General features: G+C 50.0%; 1 protein-coding gene across 4 annotated transcripts in view; it reads right to left on the bottom strand.

Moving 5' to 3' along the window:
• Window positions 1–25,825, bottom strand: part of PPP2R5C (protein phosphatase 2 regulatory subunit B'gamma) — a 169,182-nt gene extending 143,357 nt beyond the window's left edge. For 2 of the 4 annotated variants that reach the window (XM_025391320.1, XM_025391322.1), the window contains exons 1-3: window positions 24,351–24,465; window positions 23,343–23,408; window positions 434–599 (exon numbers count right to left, since the gene is read on the bottom strand). In XM_025391320.1, coding sequence (XP_025247105.1) covers window positions 434–599; window positions 23,343–23,408; window positions 24,351–24,377 — 259 coding nt within the window. In that variant the 5' untranslated portion in view covers window positions 24,378–24,465. Of the gene's footprint in view, window positions 1–433; window positions 600–23,342; window positions 23,409–23,873; window positions 23,895–24,350; window positions 24,466–25,718 lie in introns of those variants that run through there. The other 2 variants (XM_025391321.1, XM_025391326.1) reach the window with 2 other exon arrangements.
• Window positions 25,826–26,284: the final 459 nt, after the last annotated feature.

Raw genomic sequence — 26,284 nt, 5'->3', positions numbered from 1 at the left:
TACAGTCCTTACTTTAGAAACGTAGAGAACTTCAACGATAATTTTTACAATTATTCTACTTGGAGTAATTCCTTTCAGAATTGCTACAGTTCTAAGACAAACAAATGAGAAGTAATTTAAAAGAAAAACTGGCTAGCTTAATACCATACATAAAAAAATGTTCAGCTTTTCCTGTCTTCTTAGTGTATTATGCCTATATTGTGTTGTTAAACTTTTATCTTAAATAGCTCTGGAACTTAAAATGTTAATTGAGTAAACAAGTTAATGACATGCAACCTAAAAAAAACAAAACAAAACAAAAAACACCTCAATACAGAAAAGACGACCCTGCAAAATACAAACACAGCAAAGGAATAAGTTAGCACACTATCAAAACATTGCTCCTTCACTCCAATAGCCACAATTTAACTTTTAAAAGACAGATAAAAATTACCTTTTAAGGATGGTAGTTTTTGAAGTTCTCTATTATTGCTTGCGCTAAACCTTGAAGAATTTTGCCGTTTGTCTTTCTTCACTATGGGCTGAGAGACTGGTACTTTTATTTTAGCAGATACTGTAGACGGGACAGCAACAAGGCTGTTTTTCCTGACGGAAATTTGCTTCCAAAACAAAAACAAAAACAAATGAATATGTACAATGGTTGTATTTGTTAGCACTATTAAAATATAGAAAAGCATATACACGAGTCTGACTCTGGGGCATTCCCCTGCACTCCATGGAAGACATCATTCCTTACAGTGGCTGGAGTATGGGGCTTATGTCCCACCTTCAGCAACGCTAGACTGAGAGATTCAAAGATACACCTAATTTCTCGTATCTTCCTTCAAACTTTTGATTGCTAAATATTTACCACATAGGTTGATGTGGCAGACTAAACAATGACCCTTAAAGATGTCCACATCCTAATTCCTGGAACTGGTGAATATGGGACCTTGCTTGGCGACAGGGACTCTGCAGATGGGATTCAGTTAAAAATCTTGAGATGGGAAGATGATCCTGGATCATCCAAGTGGGCCCAAGGGAATCACACAGGTCCTTACAAGAGGGAGGCAGGAGGGAGACAAGAGAAGGCAATGGGATGACAAAAGCAGGGGTCAGAGAGAGATCCGAAGATGCTACATGGCTGGGTTGGAAGATGCAGGGAAGTGGCCACGAGCCAAGGCAGGCAGGCGGCCTCTAGAAACTGGGAAAGGCTGGAAATAGATTCTCCTCTAGAACCTCCAGAGCCATCACCACCCTGCTGACACCTTCATTTTGGCCTCATTTCAGACCTGCATGCCAGAACTGTAACATAGTAAGTTTATGCTCTTTGGAGCCGCTGCATGTGTAACTTGTACAGTGGTGCGAGGAGATGAATACAGCTGAGTATCTCACAAAATGCTACATGCTCCCTGCTGGCTCACCACTCAGCCTTGAACACACGGAGAGCAGGCCTCTGAGTGCTTTCCCTTGAGCCCCAGGAAAAGGCTCTGCTGGAGCGGTTCTGCTGCCATTGCCCCAGGCTCCTGGTGTGTGTGCTCATTCCCAGGCTGCACCATAGCTCCAGGGCTGGTCAACACCCCTGTGGCCAACCTGCAACGCTGCCATCTGAACTACTCAGTAGAGGCAGAGAGAGTCTGAGGATGCACGAAGCAGAGGAACCAGGGGTCCCCTGTCATCCACACAGGCCAAAGGAGCTCACCAAGGGGGTCTGTGGAGCTCAGCAATCCTCTGGGCCCCCCAGCTGAAGGGCTCTCTGGGTAGCAAGCAGTGACCTGGCCCACAACTGTTTGCTGCCACCACTGTCCAGCAGTGACAGCCAACAGCTGCTGTGTCGACCGTCAAGATGATTTACACAATGTGCTTGTTGCCCACCCTTCTTGTCTGCCCAAAGAAAGGGAGTCTGTGTCTGCCTATGTGCTCTTTAAAAAGGCTGTCCCACTCCGAGACAGTTTGCTTCTGTGTCCCCACCTAAATCTCATCTCAAATGGTAATCCTCAGGAGTCGAGGGAGGGACCTGGTGGGAGGTGACTGGATCGTGGGGGCAGTTTCCCCCATGTTGATCTTGTGATATTGAGTTCTCACGAGATCTGATGGCTTAAAAGTGTTTGGCAGCTCCCCCCTCCCTTTCTCTCTCTCTCCTGCCACCGTGTAAGAAGTGCCTTGCTTCGCCTTCGCCTTCTGCCATGATGGTAAGTTTCCTGAGGCCTCCCCAGCCATGTGAAACTGTTAGTCAATTACACATCTTTTGTTTATAAATTACCCAATCTCAAGTAGTTTTTTATAGTGAAAATGAACTAATATAGACTCCATCCTGGAGACACAAACCCATCCAGTTTAGGGTCAAGGAGAGCAGACACACCAACTGCAGCCCCAAACATTAATTTGTTCTCATCCTTGAATGAAATTTTCATAAGCAGTAAGAGCTGCTTTACTTTCTACTAAGGTGCTTAGGAACTCCTGCAAAGCGCTGTCTGATGTGACAGACTGTTGGAACAGCAGGCAGACTCTGACCTGGGAGGCAGGGGCCTCAGTTCCCTTCCCTTCTCTCCCTCAGTCTGTGGCTTTTTTCACAAAAGGTACTTTCTTGGGCTCTGAGCTTGACATCTGTCAATCTTTTATCATGAAAGCCTGGGTCTTTCTTCCCTAAAAGCCCCTCCATAACCAGCTCCTCCACAGATCCCCCAGTTAGACAGTTTCTGCTCCGCCTTCTCTGGGCGCCCCTGGCATTGATTCCACAGTCTGGAGGAGCTGCTCCTAGGAGCTGTCCCGGCTTTAGATGTTCAGTCACATATGTGCGTGCTCCAGTAGATAACCCTCTCCATCTCCTTTTCATTTCACTATAGTGCCAGCCCAGCACTCACAGCGAGGACCTTGGGTAGAGGCCAACGACAGGGCTCCCCCGTGGCTTCTGACCCCAGCTGGAAGGTCAGCCACAAGGAAGGTGGCCCGGCCTGGGGGCTGGGAGGCGAGCCCATGGGTCCTGACTGCCATGGGGACACACTGAGGATAGGCTTCTGCCCCTGAGACAACAAGAAGTCAGCCCTCGGGCACAGTTCCGAAGGGGCCCTTGGCCCTTTGGCCACCACGCCCCACTCCTCTCTCTTGTCACAGCCAAGGCCAGAGAGAGGAGCCACTCTGCCGGCCCTGCCCAGACCAGCCACCCACTGCCTGCCCCACAACACTGTGACTTGATGCTCCCACCAACTCTGAGGGGACATCTTCCTCCCTGATGGGACATCAGCTCAGGAGGGCAGGCTCTGTCTGCATGAGACACTGTCTGTCCCTGGGAAGGTGAGGTGACCTCCCCGAGGAAGGAGCTGCAGAGCTGCCCAAAGCAGATGCCACCAAGAACTTGGGCTCAAAGAGGGGAAGAAGGAGAGAGAGGGGGAGAGAGAGGGAGGGGAAGAAAGGGAGGGGGGAGGGAGAGAGAGAGAGTGGGGGGAGAGAGGGAGGAGGAGGGGGAGAAAGGAGAGGAGGAGGAGGGGGAGAAAGGAGAGGGGGAGAGAGGGAGGGGACAAGGAGAGAAAAAGGGGGGGGACGGGGGAGAAAGGGAGGGGGGAGGGGCAGAAAGAGAGGAGGAGAGAGGAAGGGGGAGGGGGAAAAAGAGGGGATAGAGAGGAAAGGGGGAGGGGGAGAAAGAGAGAGGAGGAGAGAGGGAGGGGGAGGGGGAGAAAAGAGACAGGGGGAAAGAGGGAGGGGAGAAGGGGAGAAAGACAGAGAGGGGTAGAGAGGAAGGGGAAGGGGGGGGAGAGAAGGGGGAGAGAGGGAGGGGGAGAAAGAGAGAGGGGGAGGGGGAGAGAAGGGGGAGGAGGAAAAAGAGAGAGGGAGGGGAAGCGGGGAGGGGGAGAAAGAGAGGGAGGAGAGGGGGGGAAGGGGGAGAAAGAGAGAGAGGGGAGAGAGAGTGAGGTGGAGAAAGAAAAAGCAGAAAGAGAGGCAGGGGGAGAAAGAGAGAGGGGGGGAGAGAGGGAGGGGAAGGGGGAGAAAGACAGGCGGAGGGGGGGAGGGGGAGAAAGAGGGAGGGGAAGGGGGAGAAAGAGGGAGGGGAAGGGAGAGGGGGAGAAACAGAGGGAGAGAGAGAGAGGGGGATGGGAGAAAGGGAGAGAAAGGGGAAAGAGAGGGAGGGGAAGGGGAGAAAGAGGGGAGACAGAGGGAGGGGGAGAAAGAGAAAGGGGGAGAGGGGGAGGGGGAGAAAGGGGGGAGAGAGGGAGGGGGATGGGGAGAAAGAGAGGAGAGAGAGGGAGGGGGAGGGGGAGAGAAACGGGGAGGGGGGAAGAAAGGGTGGGGAGAGAGGGAGTGGCAAGAGGGAGAAAGAGAAAGAAGGGGGAGAGAGGGAGGGAGGGAAGGAGAGAGAGAGGGAAGGAGGAACACAGGGAGAGAAGAATGGAGGGAAGGAGGGAAGGAGAGAGGAAGGGCGAGGGGCTCCCTTGGGAGCAGCTGCCCAGGGCGGGTGGGCGCAGACGAGGGTGGGAGCGGGAGCGGGTGCTGGGGCGGGATCCTGGGTGCCGCTCCGGGACGCCTGGCCACGGCCACAGCGAGAGGACGAAGCCCCCGAGACGGGACGGAAAGGAAACGGGAGAGCGCAGTTCGCATGTGGCCAAGCAGAGGGTTGGAGGCGCAGTGTAGGAGGCCAGATCCGCATCCTCCGCTTCTTCCCCGGGGAGCCGGCTCCCCTCCTCCGGGCTCCGGGGCCGAGGCGGGACCGCGTCCTGGGGCCCATGCCGGAGGCTCTGGAGGCGGCCGGTGGGAGCTGAGGGTCTCCTTGGAAGGCCGCGACAGACGACACTCGAGAAAACGTGGTTGGGGCAGAGGGGTGCGTCAGGCGCCCAGGAAGGCGCAGGCTAGCTAGGACAGGGGCGGGGAGGCTGGGGGGCGGCAGGAGGGCCCAGCGGGAGCCCACGCGGGTCCGCGGCGACAACAGGAGTGAGGTCGAGCCTGGCCCCCCATGTACAGCGCGCCCGGCAGCCTAGCGGCTCAGGGGTCAAAGCCGCCAAGGTCGCTGTGCCACCGGGAGACGCAGGGCGGGTTGAGGCTTGGGAGGGTGGGGAAGGTCTGAAGGGGTCCCTGGGCAGAGGACAGAAGCCAGGGTCCCGGGAAACACGGTGGCTGTAAACAAGCCCTCCTCCTGGGTGCCAGACACCACCAACACCGCTGGTTCGCGGACAGCCCGGAGGGGACCCTGCCGCAGCCCCGACACCCGGCTCCCTCCCTGCTCCTCGGATGTCCCGTAAAACTACTCCTCCGGTGGCGGCACTGCAAGGCACCTGTAGCTTGAGGGAGACAGCTAGGGAGGAAGGCTGGGGAGCGGCTGCCCCGTGTTATTCCATGGTTCAGGCCGAGCTGGTGCATCCTTAGCTTACAGAGAGGAAAGCAGGGCTCAGGCTGTGGGGTGAGCGCCTGAAATCACCCAGTCAGTGCTGCAGCCAAGCCCGAGCCTCAGTCCCTGGACTCTGGGTCTGGGGTTGAGCCAAACGCTGGGCCCCAACTCCCCCTTACCCCCGACACCCGCGCAAGTCCATGCTCCAGTGCCTCTCAAAATCCTCCCTCTCTGCAATTTTATCATAAACGGAACAAACTGCCACCACTTATGTGCTAAGGACTAAGTGATATGCCACTTAAGAAGTATTTTTAATGCCGGAAAGTCCAGCCTGAATCTGATCAAGCCCTGAGGTCTAACCACCAGTTCTTAGGAAAATACAAGAGAGAGGGGAGTGTGTGAACCAACAGGGATGCGATCTGCACGCGGGGAACGTGGGGGAATGGCAGGAGCGGTCCTCCCCGCAGCACCCCGCAGTCGCGCCACCACACTTCAGCCCAGGTGAGCCTCCGCTGTGGGCTCTGACCCTTACATGCAAGCAGCCCCCACCACCAAGCGGTGACAACTAAGAACGTCTCCAAACATTGCCAAATGTCCCTTGGGGGGCAAAATCACCCTTGGTTGACTATCATATCCCTCAAATGTATGGGAACAACCTGATTTAACAATTAAATTTCAGGGAGAAGAAGGAGAGGAGGAACCAGCACATATCACAACCTAGTGTAGTGTATGTACCTGATTTGGACCTCAGGACTCAATTCAATTCAGGACTCAAACCAATCAACTGAAAGAGGGAGGAGAGGAGAGGAGATTTAATGCTTACTCCTGAGACTAAGCAATTGCAGTTAATATTCTTAGGTGTGACAATCACGTTCTGGTTCTTAGAGTCCTTGCTGGAGGATACCACAAGTGGGACTTACAAATAAAATATGATGACTGAGATTTGCTTCAAAATAATGTAGTGTGGGAAGAGGGCCATGCCCGTGGAGGAGGAGGCCTGGATAAGACAAGCCGGGTTGCATGTGGATGACGGCCAAGGCTGGGCAAGAGGGACCTGGGGCTTCCCTATATGATTCCCTCGACTACTGTGTATGTGAAAATAGTTCAAATGAACACGTTATTCCGCCCTGCATTAACCCCAGCTCCTGTAGACCAGACAATCAGAACACCTTCCCTCATCTTTCTCCCAATCATATTTTCAGTGTTGGTGGTACAGTGGTGACCACAGCTGCCTCCGATCATATTTTCATACGGTTACCGGACTGACTTTTCTAAAGGTCCATCAGACCACTGCCCTGCTCACGAGATGCCAGCGGCTCCCCACTGCCTGCAGGAGAAAGTTCAAACTCCAAAGCATGGGGTTGAGCTCGGCCGCTGTCTCCCCTACACTTATTTTTCCAGGACTCATCTCTCCTTTATTTCAGGAATGCTGGGCCACTCTCAGATTCTCAAATGTCTTCTGACCCTGCCCTGTTTCAATGCCTGTTTCTCCAGCATGAAATGCCCTCTTCCCGTTTCCAAACTCTCACCCCCACACAAAGCTTTTGATCTACTCAGCCTTCAGCTCTAGCTCAAACGCCATTCTCTTTAACGTGTTCCCCACTCCTCACACATGCAGTCAGGCCCCACCATCTCCTCAGTGTTCTTAGGAGGGTTCCCTTACACTTAACGTCAGGCTTGGAATCCCACGTCTGCTTCTACAAAGAGATTCTGAGCTTGTTGAGAGCACGGACACATCTCATGTCCCCGTTATCTGGCAACACTCAGGAGGCTCCAGAGCTTGCTGCATCTCCTTCACACAGTCACCGTCTCTCAGGTCTTTAATTCCAGCCTTCACACAACCACTTCCATGCACACCTGATGTTCCAGCAATACCAAACTACTTGTCCTCCCAGACAAAACCTAGTTTTGTATGTCTTTTCAGATATTTTATTTATTTTTAATTAATTTTTTTTTTTTGAGACAGGGTCTGTCTGTCACTCAGGCTGGAGTACAGTGGCACAACCATGGCTCACTGCAGCTTCAACCTGCTGGGCTCAAGTGATTCTCCTCCTTCAGCCTCCTGAGTAGCTTAGTCTACAGGCACTCGCCACCATGTCTGGCTAATTTTTGTGTTTTTTGTAGAGACAAGGTCTCACTACGTTGTCCAGCCTGGTCTTGAACTCCTGAGCTCAATCTTCCCACTGTGGCCTCCCAAAGTGCTAGGATTACAGGTGTGGTGAGCCACTGCACCCAGCCTCAGATCTTTTAAAAGTGCATTTGGCTCAAGGTAGTATGATACTGGCATAAGGATAGACATACAGACTGATGGAATACAATTGAGAGCCAAGCCCATTCACTGGGGAAAGAACAGTCTCTTTAACAAATGATGCTGGGACAAATGGAGAGCCACATGGACAAGAATGAAGTTGAATCCCCCCTCACACCACAGGAAAAAATCTAATTCAACATGGATCACAAACCTAAACAGAAGAGCTGAAACCACACAACTCTTAGAAGAATACAAAGGTAAAGCTTCATGACCCTGGATTTGATAATGGTTCCTTAGCTATGACACCAAAGGCACGAGCAACTAAAAAGAAAACAGATAAACCAGACTTCATAAAAATTAAACATTTTTGTGCAGAGGACACTATTAAGAAAGTGAAAAGACAACCCACAGAATGGGAGAGCATATTTGCAAATTACATAAGGGTCTAGTATCCAGAATATGAAAAGAACTCTAACAACTCAATAACAAAAAGAAAACCCGATTAAAAAATAGGCAAAGGACTTGAACAGACATTTCACCAAAAAAGATATACAAATGGCCAAACAAGCACATGAAAAGACGCCCACCACCTTTAGATGTCAGGGAAATGTAAATGAAAATTACAATGACTTCACACCCGCTGGGATACCTATTCTTTTTCAAATTGAAAAATAACATGTTAGCATGGCCAGGCTCACGCCTCTAACCCCAGCACTTTGGGAGGATTGCTTGAGCCCGTAAGTTCAAGACTAGCCTGGGCAATATAGTGAGACCCCTTTTCTCCATTAAAAAGAAAAAAATAGCCAGTTGTGGTGGCATGCACCTGTAGTCCCAGCTACTCAGGAAGCTGAGGCGAGAGGATAGCTTGAGCCCAGGAATTCAAGGCTGCAGTGAGCTATCATTGTACCATCGCACTCCAGTCTAGGTGACAGAATGAGACCCTGTCTCAACAAAAAGACAAGTGTCATAAAGGACGTGGAACAACAATTGGAACCCCTGTCTATCGTGGTGAGAATGTAAAATGGGGCAGCTGATAAGGAAAACAGTTTGGTGGTTCTTCAGCAAGTTAAACTTAAAATTACCATCCAAAGCCAGGTACGGTAGCTCATGCTTGTAATCCCAACACTTTGGGAGGCCGAGACGGGAAGATCACCTGAGGTCGGAAGTTCGAGACCAGCCTGGCCAACATGGTGAAACCCCATCTCTACTAAGAATACAAAAATTAGCCGGGCATGGTGGTGTTTGCCTGTAATCCCAGCTACTTGGGAGGCTGAGGCAGGAGAATCGCTTGATCCCAGGAGTCAGAGGTTGCAGTGAGCTGAGATAGCGCCACTGCACTCCAGCCTGGGCAACAGAGAGAGACTATCTCAAACACACACACAAAAATTACCATCCATATGACCCAGCAATCTCACTCCTAGGCATATACCCAAAAGAACTGAAAACAAAGTGTTCAAACAAAAATCTGTACACAATGTTCACAGCAGCATTATTCACAATAGCCAAAAGGTAGAAACAACTCAAATTTCCATCAACTGATGAAACGAAATGTGCTATATCCAAACGATAGAATATTAGCTATAAAAAGAAATGAGGGTTTGGGAGGCCAAGGCAGGCGGGTCATGAGGTCAGGAGATCGAGACCATCCTGGTCAACATGGTGAAACCCCCTCTCTACTAAAAATACAAAAATTAACTGGGCGTGGTGGTGTGCACCTGTAGTCCCAGCTACTCAGGAGGCTGAGGCGGGAGAATCGCTTGAACCTGGGAGGCGGAGGTTGCAGCGAGCCGAGATCATGCCATTGCACTCCAGCCTGGCAACAGAGCGAGACTCCATCTCAAAAAAAAAAAAAAAAAGGGAATGAGGTATGACACTTGCTACAACACGGATGGACCCTGAAAGCATTCTGCGAAGTAAAAGAAGCCAGACACAGAAGGACAAATATTGCATGATTCCATTTCTATGAACTATTCAGAATCGGCAAATTCATAGAGAGCAGACTGGTGGTTGCCAGAGGCTGGGGGAAGGGGAGTGAGGAGTGACTGCTAGTGCAAATGGGGTTTCCTTTTGGGGTGAGGGGGGCTTTCTGGAATAGGTGGTGGAGAGGGCTGCACTACCCTCAGCATCCTTGAGTCTTCGGGGCTTATGGTGACAACAGCAAGGGCCCCACGAAGCCAGGGAGACACACATGCTTTGGGAGGATCAGCTGTTCTCGGCACAGAGAAGGCATTAGTGTTGGCTGAACGCGAAGTGAGAAACAACAGGTGTGCTTCCTCAGTTTAAGTGCTTACTCCTGAAATAAAAACTGGATATCTATCTTAAAGCGATAAGAAATCGCTGTAAAGAAGTATGATACTGTTTAGCGATCCGGCTTGGGCAACATCTGAAAAAAAGGACTTGATTCTTCCCCATTCGCCCTCTTCTGGAATGCTGGTTATGGGGAGTTTTATTTTATTCTACCCACTCAGTGAGGGGAGAGATGACCTAGAATTTACTTTAGCCTCTTGATGTCTGGCTTAATGATGGGAAATTATTTTTTGAACTCAGATTATCTGTCAAACCCAAATCAAAATAGTTGGCCTTTCCCTTCAGTAGAAGCCACTGAAAGTCGGTGGTCTCGGAGGGTTCCAAGAGAGCACTGCGGCCCCCACCTGTCTGAACAGTGGCTGCACCCGAGCAGCAGCTGCATTTTCTAGGAGGAAGGCGGGGGTGGAGTGGATGGGGGGCCACAATCTGAAATGCTATTTGAAACACTTGTCGGCCACTCAAATGGAAGCTACGGGAATAAAGAGGAAGTCGTTCCCTCCCCTTCCCAGAGCCTCTCCACTGAAGAGACACGGGGTCCCTGGGGGTGGAGGTGTCTATTGCTGTGAGGATCTGGGATTCTGGAGTCTGTGGCTGGGGGGAAGGATGTGGTGGGAGTGTCTGGAGAGGATGGAAGATGAGGTGGCCAGTCCACATGGCAAGGCAAGGTGCTGCCCAGATGGGCCTTGAAATTATGCAGGAGTTCAGGTTCCCAGCCAGGGTAGATGAGCTGCTGGCCCCGAGCCCAGCCCCGCTGCCAGGCCCAGGGAGGTCCAAAGGCAAAGGGCGTCGCCTGCCTCAGTGGTACATGGCCCTCTCTCTCCCAAGTCTTCCCAACAAGCGTGGCCGCACTTCCTCAGGTAGAGGAAATGACGCCAGAGGCGTCCCTCACGCTCAGGGACAACACCCCATTAGTTTCTAACAGAGACACAGCAAGTCCAAGTGTCCAGCTGCCCTCACAGCGCACAACCTTCCATGCAGCCAGGCAACAGCACCCCAATATATTTGGAGTAAAAAGGCAATCTGTGCAGCAGATACATGGATGTCTATTAGTCTCTCTACTTTGAAATATTTCATGGAAACAGCAAAATGGGCAACTGGATTTGTGACAAAGCCTCTCTCCTAGATGTTTTATCATGTAAGGAATTACCAAATGAAACAAGCCGTTCTTTCTCTTCATTTAAACACTGCAATTCTAAAAATTCACAACTAGATATAAGATATTTATTGTTCAGGTGGGCAGGGCCAAATCACTGATCTCTCAGTATCTCTTAGATGCTGAATAGAGTTAAACACAAAAGATACCTCTTCCACAGACCATAACTAGTACTGGTTTCAGATACGGGCCCAGGGATCCATAGCAGCAGCTTCTCCAAGTGCTGAACCTGATTTGGATTCCAGTAGGCCGGGGCTGGGGAAGCCACAGCCCATGAGCCACATCTGGCCTCCTGGTTATTTTTGTAAATAAAGTTTTGTTGGCATACAGTCATGTCTATTTATCCACCTACTGTCTACGACTTCTCTCTTGCTGCAACAGCAAGAGTTAAGTAGTTGCAGTAGAGACCACGTGCCCCCTAAAGCCTTGAATATTTACTATATGGCCCTTTACAGAAAAAGGTTTACTGATTCTTGTGCCAGGACAACAGTTTCTGGATGAGAGGAAGAAATAATGGAAAACAGGACAGATTTCCCTGATCAAGTCTGATGATGCACTCACAATCAGCAAACCTCCTGAGCCTGCCTTACAAGTGACAGTGAAGGAAGAGGCAAGTTACGACCTCCAGTAATAAAAAGATCTGCGGAGGCAGTCACTGGTGCATCTCAGCATAGGAACAGTCAACAGATGCAACTTCCATCTGGCAACCACAAAGCAGGGTGGGGCTGCAGGGAGAAAGCAGGTGCTCTGTCCCTACAGAATCCCCCTGAGGCCACGCACTCGGAGACTGGGTATAGCAGAGGATAGGAGTGAGATATGCAGCTGAAAAGGAGATTGATGTTAGGTCTGAATACTGATCTGTCCATAGCCACCTTATCCCCACACACCTCCTCTGCAGAACATCAGTAAACTGAGTGGTTGTGACAAGAAAAAGGGATTCTCCAAAGAAACCAGTCTGTCGAGGAAAAACTAAGGCTGCTAATGCAGGAGCCGGCACCTCAAAGCAAATTCTCTGCAGTTTAGTCTCTAGGGGCCAAAAGTCACAAGAGCCAGCTCTCAGCCAAGGCCTCTAAAGCAAGTGGTCAGCTGACAAGCCCGCCCGCGGCCAGCTGTGCCAGTGCCTCATCCTTGCCTGTGTGAACAAAGAAACCCTTCATCTGAGAAGCAGAGTCTTCCAGTTGGTCTCCTTGTTCAGCTCTTGCCCCTTGTTCCCACACAGCAAATAGGAAGATCCTCTTACTTCCCTACTCAAAACACCCTAGTGGCTTCCCTCAGAATAAAAACTCAAAGCCCAACTAGACTCAGTGGTTCATGCCTGTAATCCCTGCACTTTGGAAGGCCGAGGTAGGAGGATCGCTTGAGGCCAGGAGTTTCAGACTAGCCTGGGAGACGCAGTGAGATCCCTTCTCTACAAAAAAAAATACAAAAATCAGCTGGGCATGGTGGTACACACCTGTAGTCTCAGCCACTTGGGAGGCTGAGGCGGGAGGATTGCTCGAGCCCAGTAGTTCAAGGCTGCAGTGAGCTATGACTGCACTACGGCACTCCAGCCTGGGCAACAGAGTGAGACCCTGTCTCTAAAAACAAAACCCCAGAACAACTCCCCCTCCTCACCAAAATCCCAAAACCCTGCAGAGGCGGCAGTTCAGAAGACCCTGCCCCACCTTGTCTGTGCCCGGCTCCCTGCCTCCATCCCTCCCGCTCTGCCTACCCTCACTTCTCCTTCGCCAACTGAACACCTGGCAGTGGACACGACACACTCACTTCTTCCATGGGGCCTCTGCACTACCTGCTGCCTCTGGCTGAGTGAATATCTTGCCCTAGATCTTTGCACTGTGGCCTCCTTCTTGACATTTACATTTTCACTTTGCATGTCACCTGCTTGGTGAGACCATCCCTGACCCCTTGAAGCAGCCTCCCAATCTCCAGCAGAGGGGCTGCCAGAGGGTCCTGTCCACCAGCAGTGTGTGGAGCCATGTGAGGGGCTTTGGTTGTCACCATGGTGTTGAGATCCCCAGGGCCACTGCTCTGCAAAGGTGAGACACTCTCACGCCCAATGTCACTAGTGCCCTGCGGAAAACACCTGCAGCACCGCACTCTGTTTTTGTGCCCTCCCTGGAGGCACAGTCCACGAGTGCAGGAACTCTGCACTCTCCATGGTGCTCAGCACATGCTGGATGTCAGAATGAACCTGCGGGATGACTGAGAATGAAGGAATCCCCTGGAGGGAAGCCGCAATGTCAGAGAAAACAGCCAAGATAAACAGGAACATGATACAGAGAGAGGGTATGATCCCTCCAGGGGACAGAAGGGGGACCTGACTCCAGAGCCCAGCCTCTGCCACACTGCACAGCTTCCCTGATCTGGACAGTGGCCCCATTCCTAATCAGCAGGACAGTCAAAGCGGCTGTGCTCTGTGAAGCAGGTCTGAGAACGGGAGGAAGATGAAGGGAGAAGCTTGATTTCCGTATTATTTATTTATTTATCTATTTATTTTTTGAGACAGAGTTGCACTCTGTCACCCAGGCTGGAGTGCAGTGGTGCAATCTCGGCTCATTGCAACCTCTGCCTCCCGGGTTCAAGGGATTCTCCTGCCTCAGCCTGCTGAATAGGTGGGACAGCAGGCACATGCCACCGCGCTTGGCTAATTTTATTTTTTATTTTTTTAAAAAAATTTTTAGTAGAGACGAGGTTTCACCATGTTGGCCAGGCTGGTCTTGAACTCCTGACCTTAGGTGATCCGCCCGACTCGGCCTCCCAAAGTGCTAGGATTACAGGCGTGAGCCACTGCACCCAGCTGTATTACTGTATTTTTTAACCATGTGTGTTTTGGCCCCAAAATAAATAAATAAATAAGAGAAAATGTCTATAAAAGACTAGGAGGACAAAAGGTCTTAACCGCTCTTGGGTCTGTCCAGGTCCCACTCTTATGGGCAATGGAGTCTTTCTCATATGGGTATCAGGTGTAGGCCAACCACAGACCAACCAGCAGACAGGGCCTCCCTCCCGTCTCACCACACACTCCCTCTTCTTCTCGCTCTTCTCTTTTGCCAATATATGCCTTCTCTTCCTTTAAATTTAACCTTAAATTTGATATTTCATATGAAGAGTGATAGATAACAAAATACGTTAAACTAAATTAAATACACTCACATAAGAATTATTTTGGAAAATACTGTTAGGGTCTGAAGTAGCTCTGTCCAATAGAACTTTCTGTGAAGCTGCAAATGTTCCACATCTGCTGGTCCACAGAGTAGCTGCTGGCCACATGTGGCTACTGAGCATCTGAAATGTGGCCTGTGCAACTGAGGGACTGAATTATTTACATAATTTTAACTTTCATTAATTTAAATTTAAATTTAAAATAGCCATATGCAGCAAACAATGAACATCTTGGCCAGGGCAGGTCTAACCCCTTCAGAGCCCCTTAGTACTTTGATTTTACTACTGGGCAATGCCAGCCCTTGGTCAGAGCTAACACCTGCAGGCTGCAGGGTATCTGAAATTAATCTCTTGAGGGCCATTTTTGTTGTTGTTGCTGTTGAGGTGGAGTCTCACTCTGTCACCCAGGCTGGAGTATAGTGGTGCAATCTCAGCTCACTGCAACCTCTGCCTCCCAGGTTCAAGCGATTCTCATGCCTCAGCCTCCCGAGTAGCTGGGATTACAGGTGCCTGCCACTGCGCCCAGCTAATTTTTGTAGTTTTAGAGGAGATGGGGTTTCACCATCATGGCCAGGCTGGTCTTGAACTCCTGACCTCGTGACCCACCCGCCTGGGCCTCCCAAATTGCTGGGATTATAGGCATGAGCCACCGCGCCCGGCTGCTCAATCTTATATTAAAAAAATATATACCAGACAGTGTGGTGGCACGCACCTGTAATCCCAGCTACTTGGGAGGCTGGGGCAGGAGAACAGCTTGAACTCGGGAGGCGGAGGTTGTGGTGAGCCAAGATCGCGCCACTGCACTCCAGCCTGGGTGACAGTGTGAGACTCCATCTCAAACACACACACACACACACACACACACACACACATACAAGATGAAGACAAAGCCAAATGTCCTTAATAAAGCAATTTTTTCCCCTTCTGGAGAGCTTAATTTCCAGGCTTGTTCTCTCACTCCCCCAGGTGGAGAACATGAAGATGACAATGTTGTCTGGGTTTGGGAAGCAGCACTTGTTTCACTGCAGGAGCACTGGAGAGTCTCTGCTTAACACAACACACTGATAGGAACGTGCGAGGTGCTTAGATAGGACGTTGTGCTAAATCAGACACCGCTGTGCCCTGCCCTTCGGCAGGTACCCAGTGTTTTAGGAAACACTGGAGACCTGTCTTCAAATGGAAATATTCCAGATGAATCTTCCTGTGACTTAGGAAAACATCACCGCATTTCATGTTGGTGGCAGACGGACTCACTCAGCTCCACTAAGGATGCAGGTGGAAACCCTTCCACCATCACATGGCAGGGCCATAAGCTGCTGTTCACCCTGCTGTTGCTTTAATGTAGGAACTTTGAGCATCTTTCTTGAACTGGAAAACTTCAGATTTCATATCATTTGCTTGATGAGCTCTTTCTAGAATTGCATATACTGTAGCGAAGCTTTTACTGAAAGAGGGAGAGGAATGCTGATCTTATCTACTGGCCTTAACCATAATACACACCCTAGGATCCACTGGCTTTCTGGAGCTCCATAATTTAGTGGTGAGCCTGTGTCTGCTTAGATGCTTTAAAGCATCTGATTTTCTCACCCAAAACTCCAGGTGGCTCTTTACATGAAATGGCTTCCATCTTGTCCCATCCACTCAAGGACAACAAGATCTAACTGAATGGGGGCCAAGTTACTCCTAAGTGTACTGGATGTCCAGAAGCAACAGGTGCTACACTTCAAAAATGATGGGAACGGCCAATACTTCCGTTCCTAACAGGTCAATACTTCCTTATTCTTTTTTATCTCCTCAATCCTCAACACAGTGCTCGCACAGAACAAGACGTGCTCAAAACAAAACCTATCTTATAAAACACATTAAATAGATATGTAACTATGCTCTACTGAGAAACATTCCCAAAATAAATTTAAATTAAGATATACAAAGCACAAAAGATCACAGGGAAACCTTTACAGTCACTGCCACATACCAACATTTAACAACACACTGCACAAATGATGCTGGTGCCTTAGATTATAACACCATATTTTTATGGTATCTTTTCTATGTTTAGATATACAAATGCTTGCCATTGTGTTACAGGTGCCTACAGGGTTCAGTACAATGACATGCTGCACAGGTGTGTAGCCTGGAGTGACAGGCTATTCCCTAGGCCCTAGGTGTGTAGCAGACTGTACCACCTGTTTGTGTTAAGCACATGCCATCATGTTTACAAAATGACAACATCGCCTAACAGCGGAGCTCTCAGAATGTACCCCCCTCATTAAGCGATGCGTAACTGTATTTAAATGGAAATCCTATTTTGAAATGCTTTAATTAAAATAAGATCTTATGAGGTTATACTTTTTACCACTGACCTTTTAACCAAGATCTTATGAGACTACACTTTTTTCCACTAAGTATGTAAAAGAAAACTAAGAAAAAACCAAAATACTCTAGTTTTTAAATTTTTTACCAGACATTAGAAAAAGACCTAAATACCATAATCTTCTGCTTTAGAATAATGTTATTTATTTAAAATGAATTACACTGAATAAAAATTCTACATTAAAATTCCCTTATTGGATCAAAAAAGTGATATATAAGCCTCTTAATAAACAAGTTGTTTTATTGTTGTTGCTAATTTACAGTATCAGAAAAATCAGCAACCTAACTGATTTGAAGCTCTCCTTTTCAGTACTTTCAGAACCCACCAACTCAATACTTCTTGACTCTAGGTCCTAATATATACGGCAAGATCAAAGAAGAATCAAACTCAACTGATGCCTTCGAGGACTGAATCTAGCTAGGAAGGCAAGTCACAGGGGAACAAAGGTCATCTAACACAGGATACGTGGCAGAGAACTATGCACAGCCAGCCACTGGTCTAGTAAGTAATTGCTATAAGCATTTAAAAGATGGAAAATGCATAGTCCAAGATGGTGAGAAACAGCTTCACTGACGTTTCTGGATAGATGAGCTTAAGTTGGAGCTACAAAGATGAAAGGGGCCGGGCACGGTAGCTCATGCCTATAATCCCAGCACTTTGGGAGGCTGAGGAGGGCAGATCACGAGGTCAGGCGATCCAGACCATCCTGGCTAACACGGTGAAACCCCATCTCTACTAAAAATACAAAAAAAATGAGCTGGGTGTGGTGGCAGGCGCCTGTTGTCCCAGCTACTTGGGAGGCTGAGGCAGGAGAATGGCATGAACCTGGGAGGCAGAGCTTGCAGTGAGCCAAGATTGCGCCACTGCACTCCAGCCTGGGTGACACAGCGAGACTCCATCTCCAAAAAAAAAAAAAAAAAAAAAACCCACACACAAAAAAAACGATGAAAGGAGTCAGATGGCCAGCAGAGGATGGGGGAAGAGTATTCTAAAACAGTGGTTCTCAAAGTGTGGTCTGGGGACCGGAGGGTGTCCCTTGACCCTTTCAGGGGTCCACAAGGTCAAAACTGCTTTTATGATAACATGAAGACGTGATTTGCCCTTTAAAGTGTCATTATGGGGAGTTTTTCACAGGCTACACATACAAAATCAGAACAGCTTGCGTGCAGGGGCAGACAGCTACCTTCGACAGAGCCAGATGTTAAAGAGATTTGCAAAAACAGAGCCATGCCACTTTTCTCAGCAAATTAAAAAAAAAATTCTTTCCACATAAATGTTTTTTATGCCGACATGTGATGGGTGTTATTGTTATTATTAGCTGAACTATTTAAAAACTTTCAGCTTTAATTTCTAAGGAAAAATATCAGTATATATACATAACCCACTAAATAAAAGCTCTTTGGGGTGCTCGATCATTTTGAAGAGTATAAAGGAGTGATCCCCCTTCTGTGTAAGCACTCACTGCTGTTCTAAAGGAAATACAGTGCTGAGATGTATATGTGCCAGGCATGGTTTGTAAGCAAATGTACATACTCCATAGTGCAGTGGCTCAACAGGGGGCGATTTGATCCTCCAGGAGATGTTAGGCAATGTCTGGAGGCATTTTGGTCGTCACACTTGGTGGGGGCCGTGGGCCACTGGCATTGAGGGGTAAGGCCCGGGACGCTGGTGAATGTCCTACAAAGTACAGGGCCACTGGGCAGCCCCGCGACAAAACATCTGGCCCCACAGTCAAGTATTCCGATTGGAACCCTTGGTCTAGAGCGGTGGAGGTCACAAAGGAGGTACCTGGGGTCTACCGACCTTGCAGCTTGTGATGTAGGACGGGAATGGGGGCTAGAGGAGGGAGCCACTTAAGGAAGAACCCACCACTCTCTCATGCCCCAAGGGCAGCAAGCTCAGGACAGCTGCCTGCTAACAACCCCAAAGCTCGGGGCTGCGCTGGGCTGCAGTGGCCGTGGGGGATGGATCCGCCCTGCAGCACCTCTTTCCCATGCCCCTGGGCTCTAAGGAAAGACCATGGGGAGGCGCTGGGAAGAGTGAGCCAAGACGCGGCAATTAAAAGCAAAGGATTCCATTTGCTCCATAATCATTACATATGAATTTCAAAAAGATTTTTAAAGTATTATTTCTCTTGGTCTTCTCTGGGTTTCACTGAAGTTCAGCTTAGGGTTATATGGAAAAAGTTGGGAAAAGACTGATGGAAGCGAAGGCATGGGAGGTTCTAGCGCAAGCCCCAAGCTCAGAAATGAGCCTACAGGGTGTCAGGAGCCCTCCTTGGAGGGGTCATACTGAACAAAAGGACTGTCCTTGTCTTCCTCCCACTAACTCAGGTGAAAACTTGCTACAGAGACTGTGAAAAGAAGGAGTATTTCTTGCAAAGATATTTTTCATAAAAATGTTGTTAACATTTAATGGGTGTATTATTAGATAAATATTTTTTAAATTTCAGTTTTAATTTCTAAAAAAATTACTCCTCGCCTAGCACCTATGCGACCCAAGGCGACTGTCAGTCTCCCTAGGTCTAGACCATCAGAGTGGTGGCACCGGAATGTAAAGGGAGAGATTATAACAGGAAAAAAGTTGTTACTAAAGGTAGAAGGTGGCAAAGCTAGCTAAGGAGTTGGAGAGAGGACTGTTCTTTCTCTTCAGCAACAGATATTATGTAAGAGTTGCTGTAGAGACTTTCAAACAAAACTCAGCTGAAGCAGGTGTAAAACACATGACAATACTCAAACAACCTTTAATGTGTTTAAAACAAATCACTTTACAAAAAGCATGAACACTTTTAAAAATGTAACATTGGACACAGTACACAAACTTAAAAGAAACACCACCCACCTATGGTCTGATCTTACAAAATGGACTTGAGGAATCTCAGAGCAATTTATTAACATTCTAAATAATCAGAAAATGTGCCTAGTTATGTTTCCACAGATTTGAAAGTTACACTGAGAACAGATGCTCAAAAGTGAGTCTCCTTTGTTAGTCTCCACAGAATTTTCCAACTTCAGGTGACCCATGAGCCCATTTGTTGCCTCGTTCCTTAGACTTCCTATGAAATAAATCAGCAATAAGGAGTGGGAAGAAACTTTTATTTCCAGGACACATGTACATAAGCAACAAGTCAAAATTAACCATTCTATCTGAAAGAGAAGAAACATGTACCAACACATGTCATTGAAAGAGAAGTTTCTAGAATAAGGCAAAAGTTACAGGGCAGCAGTTATGACCTTTAACAGAATTTTGCTACACTGAAAGATACAGCCTGCCATACCTGCAGGGAAAATGTCTTTCAAGAAGGATAGCACCCCATCTGTCCCATACATTTAAAAAGAGCCTAATCTTAAACTCATCCAATCATTTTAGGGATGAGAAAACAGGGTCACACAAATTAGGTGACATCATTTATGACAAAGCAAGAATCGGCATGTTTATTTTCTAACCCCCAGGCTGAAATATTTTCCACTCTACCACTCTATCCTATACTCCAGGACTTTATCTTTCTTACTGAAAAACCCAAACCATCAAATATCCCCTTGTTCTACCCAAGAATTGTTCTGCAACATACGCCACCTGCTTTCTTGCTTTCTACGAGGCTGAAGAATAGCCAGGCAGGATTTTATTATACGGACTTGCCATATACTTGAAGTAGTGTGTTACGTCAACCAGAGGCCAGCTTCTTGAATGCTTTCTCTGTTGGGATTATTTCCATGCCGTCTGGCTGCTCTGCCCTGGGCAGGTCCCTGCTTTGCACATCTCTTAAGGCTGTGAAGCCCCAAGTAGGGTAACTGTCCCATCAGAAGGTGAGTTCACTGGGTAATGGGAGCAACTGCTCATTGTGAAGGTGACATGATGTTAAAAGGCTTGAAAGGGGCTGTGCATGGTGACTCACATCTGTAATCCCAGCACTTTGGGATGCTGAGGTGGGCGGATCACCTGAGGTCAGGAGTTTGAGACTAGCCTGGCCAACATGGTAAAACCCTGTCTCTACTAAAAATACACACACACACACATAAATTAGCTGGGCATGGTGGCGGGAGCCTGTAATCCCAGCTACTTGGGAGGCTGAGGCAGGAGGATCACTTGAACCCGGGAGGTGGAGGCTGCAGTGAGCCGAGATCACGCCATTGCACTCCAGCATGGGAACAAGAGCAAAACTCGGTCTCAAAAATAAAATAAAATAAAATAAAATAAAAGGGCTTGAAAGCAGCATGGGACTGTCAAGCCTATTTAAACCGCTCAGGTTAAAATATTCAAGTTAAGAGTAATACTGAAAGAGAGGAGAGGGAAAAAGTGTGCAATAATGGTTTAATTCACCTGCATGAGTCAATCATATTTGGTAAGTGGGTGGAACTAGAAGTGAAGCAGTCAGCTGAAGACTGAGGGGAAAAAAAACAATAATAAAAAAGTTAAGGGTCAACTCAAAGGTCAAATGAACAGAAGTGTCCCAATTTGTATTCCTGAAAAACAATTTACACAGTGAACTGCCAAGTGTTAATATGCCATGTTGCCTCTGGTATCCTTATGAGGAAGCAGTGAAGGGCCCAACATTTCAGTATTTTTCAGTGGTAATTTCAAGCTCTGTAGCTCCAGCTCTTAGACAGTAGCACTAGAAAAAATACAAAAAGACAAGTGGGGCATCATACTCAGGCACTGCAGGCTACACCGCAGGTCTTACATGGCTGGCAAACTGCTTTCAAAACACACATTTCACATAGTAGTGGTTTTGGTATCTTTGAGTTACTGACAGACTTTTCAGGTTTAAACTTAACATTATTCATCCTTACAGCCAGGATCTTCCTACTAAAAATAGGAATAAATGAAATATACACATTGATGCTCCTTTGTATAAGGAATATCCCTAAAGTAAGAGGATATAGGTACATTAGCAAGAAAGTTATGGGGAGAAGAAATCTTAGCAGTTTTAATGAAAGATCAAAAGACCAAAAAAAAAAAAAAAAAGGCATATCGCATACACCTCCATGAAGCACCTACATTTCGTCTTCATCTAAATGAATTTAGTCAAAAGGGTGACAGGGAAGAAATAAGCAAGTGAAATCCAAGCATGGCACAGTAAACCTCAGTTGTCTGCTATAAAGACAGGGAGGGACAGACTGGCACAAATGATCCTAACTATTGACATTTAAGGAACCTTTTGGATTTCTGCTTTTTGCTTTGGGGAGGGCAACAGATTTGCTGGAATAAACCACCTGCTGAAGAGGAGGGAGGTTCAGAATACACCAAGTGATAGAAAAGAGAGAACGCAGAGCTAAAAAAAAGTCCACTGCAGATCATCGCCAGTTCACTGTGCTTCCCAGACAGAACTGAACTCATTCTAATTTGGCTTACAGGAGGAAGTCTGACACTGGCAAATAAATGTCGTTTGTGATAAGACTGGGACCTCAATGATCCAGCTCTGGAGAAATGACACTCTATTAAGCCAATTATCTGCTACCCATGGATTCAAAAGGACCCATCAGCTCTGCCTGGGTCCACGCAGCTCCTGAACCCTTGGCCCCAGGTGCTCCAGTTCAACAATAAGTCACAAGGAAGAAAAGGCAAAGGAAAGTGGTGACTCTGCAAATCCTCTGAAGGCACTTCACGGTGTGAAGGAACAGTATCAACCTTGTTCAAGTAGATGCAGTCCTCACTTGGCATTCCAGCTGTTGCTCAATGAGGCCAAAGCCAAGAAGCAAAGAAATTCACAAGTGGCCAGTGCACGCGCGTGCACGCACACAGGCGTGCACACACACACATACAGAATGTGAACAACAATAACATATCAAAATCAGGTAAATTTTTCAAATACCAACATTACGGGGGAAAGAGGCCAAGGAATCATCAACAGAAATAGGGAGCTAGCCCAGGACGTCAGTAGCAGAGATAGTATGAAGGAAAACAAAGGTGATGGAAGAAAAAGAACCAACCACTGAGTCGCCTGGCAGCTTTCAAAGAAGTGGCGGTGGTGGGGGGATGACCCTAAAGCTAAAAGCAACATAGCAACACCCACCATAGACCCCATAACACCAACCTATACAGGAGGGCTGCTGGGTTTGAGGTGTGGGAAATGAACTTAAAAATACCAGTTCCAGGCTGGGCACAGTGGCTCAGGCCTATAATTCCAGCACTTTGGGAGGCTGAGGTGGGCAGGTCACGAGGTCAGGAGTTCAAGACCAGCCTGACCAACATGGTGAAACCCCATCTCTAATAAAAATACAAAAATTAGCCGGGTATGGTGGTGGGCACCTGTAATCCCAGCTACTCAGGAGGCTGAGGCAGGAGAATCGCTTGAACTCAGGAGGCAGAAGTTGCAGTGAGCCGAGATCGAGCCACTGCACTCCAGCTTGGGTGGCAGAGTGAGACTCCATTAAAAAAAAAAAAAAATTAGCTGCATGTGGGGGCATGTGCCTGTGGTCCCAGCTACTTGGGAGGCTGAGGTAAGAGGATCACTTGAGCCTGGGAGGTGAGGGGTAGCAGTGAGCAGAGATTGAGCCACTGCACTCCAGCCTGGGTGACAAAGTGAGACCCAGTCTCAAAAACAAACAAAATACCCCCAAAAGACCCACAAACCAACTCCATAGGCAAGCACAATTTTCATAAAATCATTAATAGTTTTCCAAAGCAAAACAGTAAATACCTAAACAACTAAAATTGAGGGTTATGAAAGACACCACAAAAAAAAAACAACCTCACAGAGAGAAGCATTTTAGAAGATTCTAGGCTTTATCACTCAGTTTTTCTACCTTAAGTTAAAAGCTGTGTATGAAATACAAAGTCAATATTTGATGACAGTTACCTCTGATTCTACTGTGTCTTGTCCTTCTTTTGAACTTTTTCCACTCTTCCCTGCTTTTGGTGATTCCTGGTAAACATCAAGCAAAGGCAATTAGTCTTCTCACTTTTTAGACAGGTAAACATCAGATAAGCCAAATGCAGTTTTAAAAGTGATTTATACAACTTAACTAGAGCTTCTGATATTTTTAATTCATCCCATTAGGAAATTCTATATCACATTGTTTAGGATTCCAACAGTGCAATGCCCCCCACCCCCCATTCAGATTCCTTTCGTTTTATCTGCATTTGAGGTTGAAAACTTCAAGCAGAAAACAGATATATCCAATTTTACACAGTGCTTCTGGCATTTTGAGATCCATATCACATCCCTTTCTTACGCTACAGAGCTCCACCTGAAGCAGAAACATACCCGCCCCCCTCGAATGCAAACGCAGCACCCTTGCTCGCAGCCCTCACCGCCGCCGCCACCCAGGATAATAATAGTGTTTGAGAGCCTCAGAGCGTCCCTCTGGGGCGGCACAGAATTCCTTACCAGCTTTCAGCGGGGTCCCTTCCCGCTCCCTTTCCCCCGTCCAGGGGTCTCTCCCCAGGAGTCTACAGCCCCCATCCCTGAAGCTCCTTTCCGGGAGACTGCGAGGCTGCGAAACCCCTCGGCGGCCGCACCTGCCCGCCCAGGCCCACGGCGCGCTGTCGGGGGCCGGCGCCCCTCCGACCCTCTCCCCGAGCCGCGCCCTCCCTCCACGCTCAACCCCGGCCCGTCACGAAGGTCCCCGCGGCCCGGGCCTGGGCCCCGCGGTTCCGGCGCGATCCCCGGGCTCCCCGCCCCCACCAGGCTTGAGGGCGAGAGAAGCCAGGGTATGCCTGGCCCGGCCGCCCTCGGGGACGGGGAGCCCGCGGTGTCGGGCGGGGAGGCTGAGCTGGGGCCCGGGCGCAGGACCCCGGTGCCGTCGCGCCCTCCCGCGGCAGTCCCTCCCCGCTACCTCCGTCCCCCGGCCGGGCCCGGACTCACTTTCTCCTTCTTGTTTTTATTCGGCATGGCTGGAGCGGGCCACCTCCGCCGCCGCCGCCCCTGCCGCCGCCTGCCCCCGCAGCAGCAGCGCCCCCACCCCGGCCGTCGCGCCCCCGCGGCCCCCCCCGCCGCCGCCGCCGCCGCCGTCCGCTTTCGGCTGGGGCCGCAGGTGGGTGGGGGGGGCCGGGCGCCCGCCGAGCAGGGCTTATCCTGTGGCCGCCTGGGATTTTCCCTGCGACCCGCGCCCGCGCCTCCGCCTGGCTTTGCTGTCCCGCGAGCCGGAGCATCCTCTGCCCTGCCTCTCGGGCATCCTCTGGTCGTCCGGACGGCCTTGCCCCTCCTTCCCCGGGCGAGGTCGCGGCCCGACCCCCAGACACGGCCACCCTGGGTCGCAACCCACCTGGGGGCCCTGGGGCGGTGGTCAGGGCCCCTGTTTGGGACGAGGGCGGGGAAGTGAGAGCCTGGGGTCCGAACCACTGCGCTGTCCCGGGTTTGCTGTGTGACCTTGGGCAAGTCTTTTCCCCTCGCTGGCCTTAATTGACCTGTTTNTGGCGGCGAGGCGTGCACTCCCACCCCCGGCCGGCCGCCCGCCCCGCCCCGCCTGCTCGCCTCTCGCCCCGCCCCCGCGCCCGGGCCCGCCCCGCTGCCCTCAACTGCGCCCTGCCATTGGTCGACGCGCCCCCACGTGCCCTAACGCTCCCCGCTCCCCCCACCCTCTCCGCGCGACCCGTTCACACCCGCGCTCTCCGTCGCGAGTCGCCGCGAGCCGGCCTAAGGCAGGCCGCGGCCTCAGGGCACGGGCCTGGCCGCAGAGCAGAGCCGAGCCAAGTCAGGGGAGGGAGCGTGTGGCTGCGATTGCGGTGATAGGGCCGTGGCCCGCTGTGGAGGCGCAAGACAGAGCGTGAGACGTAGGAAATGCACATTTGAAATGTATGGCAACAACTTCTGCAGCCGGCGAGGCGTGAACCGTGGCCTCCTGGCCTTGCCCCCTCACCGCCGCAGGTCTCGCTGCAGTCAAGAGTGCCCCGCACGCTTTGCACTGAGGCGCACAGAGAGGCCCGGGAACCGAGAGAGCGGCTGTTTCGCGGGACCCCGCTAGGCCCCGCCTCCCCTCCCCTTCCCTCCCCTCTCCTCCCCCTCAACCAGCCCCCAACCCCTCCCCTCCCCTCCCCTGCCCTCCCCTCAACCAGCCCCCAACCCCTCCCCTCCCCTCGACCGGCCCTTCCCCCCGAACGGCCCCTCCCCCCGACCGGCCCCTCCCCTCGACCGGCCCCTCCTCTCGACCGGCTCCTCCCCTCGACAAACCCCTCCCCTCGACCAGCCCCTCCCCTCGACCGGCTCCTCCTCTTGACTAGCCCCTCCCCTCACCAGCTCCACCTTCCGTAGATCCTCCCTCGAGGTCCCGCCCATCCGACAGGCCCGCCCCTCCCTAGTTGGTCCCGCCCTCCGCAGTTTCTCTCGTAAGGTCCCGCCTACCCGACAGCCCCGCCCTTTCCTGGTTGGTCCCGCCCTCCGCAGCTCTTCCGGCGAGGTCCCACCCACCCGACAGCCGCGCCGCTCCCCGTTGGCCCCGCCCTCCGCAGCTCCTTCCGCGAGGTCACGCCCACTCGTGCAGCCCCTCTCCTCCGGCCTCGGCCCCGCCCACTGAGGCCAGGCCTCGAAGACTTGGTGGCCGCTGCGCCAATAGGATTTTATTTTTATTCTTTAATTTGACTGGATCGTAAATGGTGAGGAAACCTCTGCATGATGACTGGGAGTCACCTGATTTCTCTCACCTCGTTAATAGCTGTGAGGAGAGGGTGTCCCAGGGAAAAACGTTAACTTTTTAATACAGTACTTCCGCAGTCCACCTCGTTCCCAGAACTATTGGAGACGCTAATGACAGGCGTCCCGGATTGCGGAAATGCATTAGGTAGTAAGACTCTAGGAGTGTA

This window comes from Theropithecus gelada, chromosome 7b (assembly GCF_003255815.1).
Source record: "Theropithecus gelada isolate Dixy chromosome 7b, Tgel_1.0, whole genome shotgun sequence".
NCBI classification, from domain to species: Eukaryota; Metazoa; Chordata; class Mammalia; order Primates; family Cercopithecidae; genus Theropithecus; species Theropithecus gelada.
The sequence above is the reverse complement of the archived record's forward strand: the minus strand, read 5'-3'. Positions and strand labels throughout refer to the sequence as shown.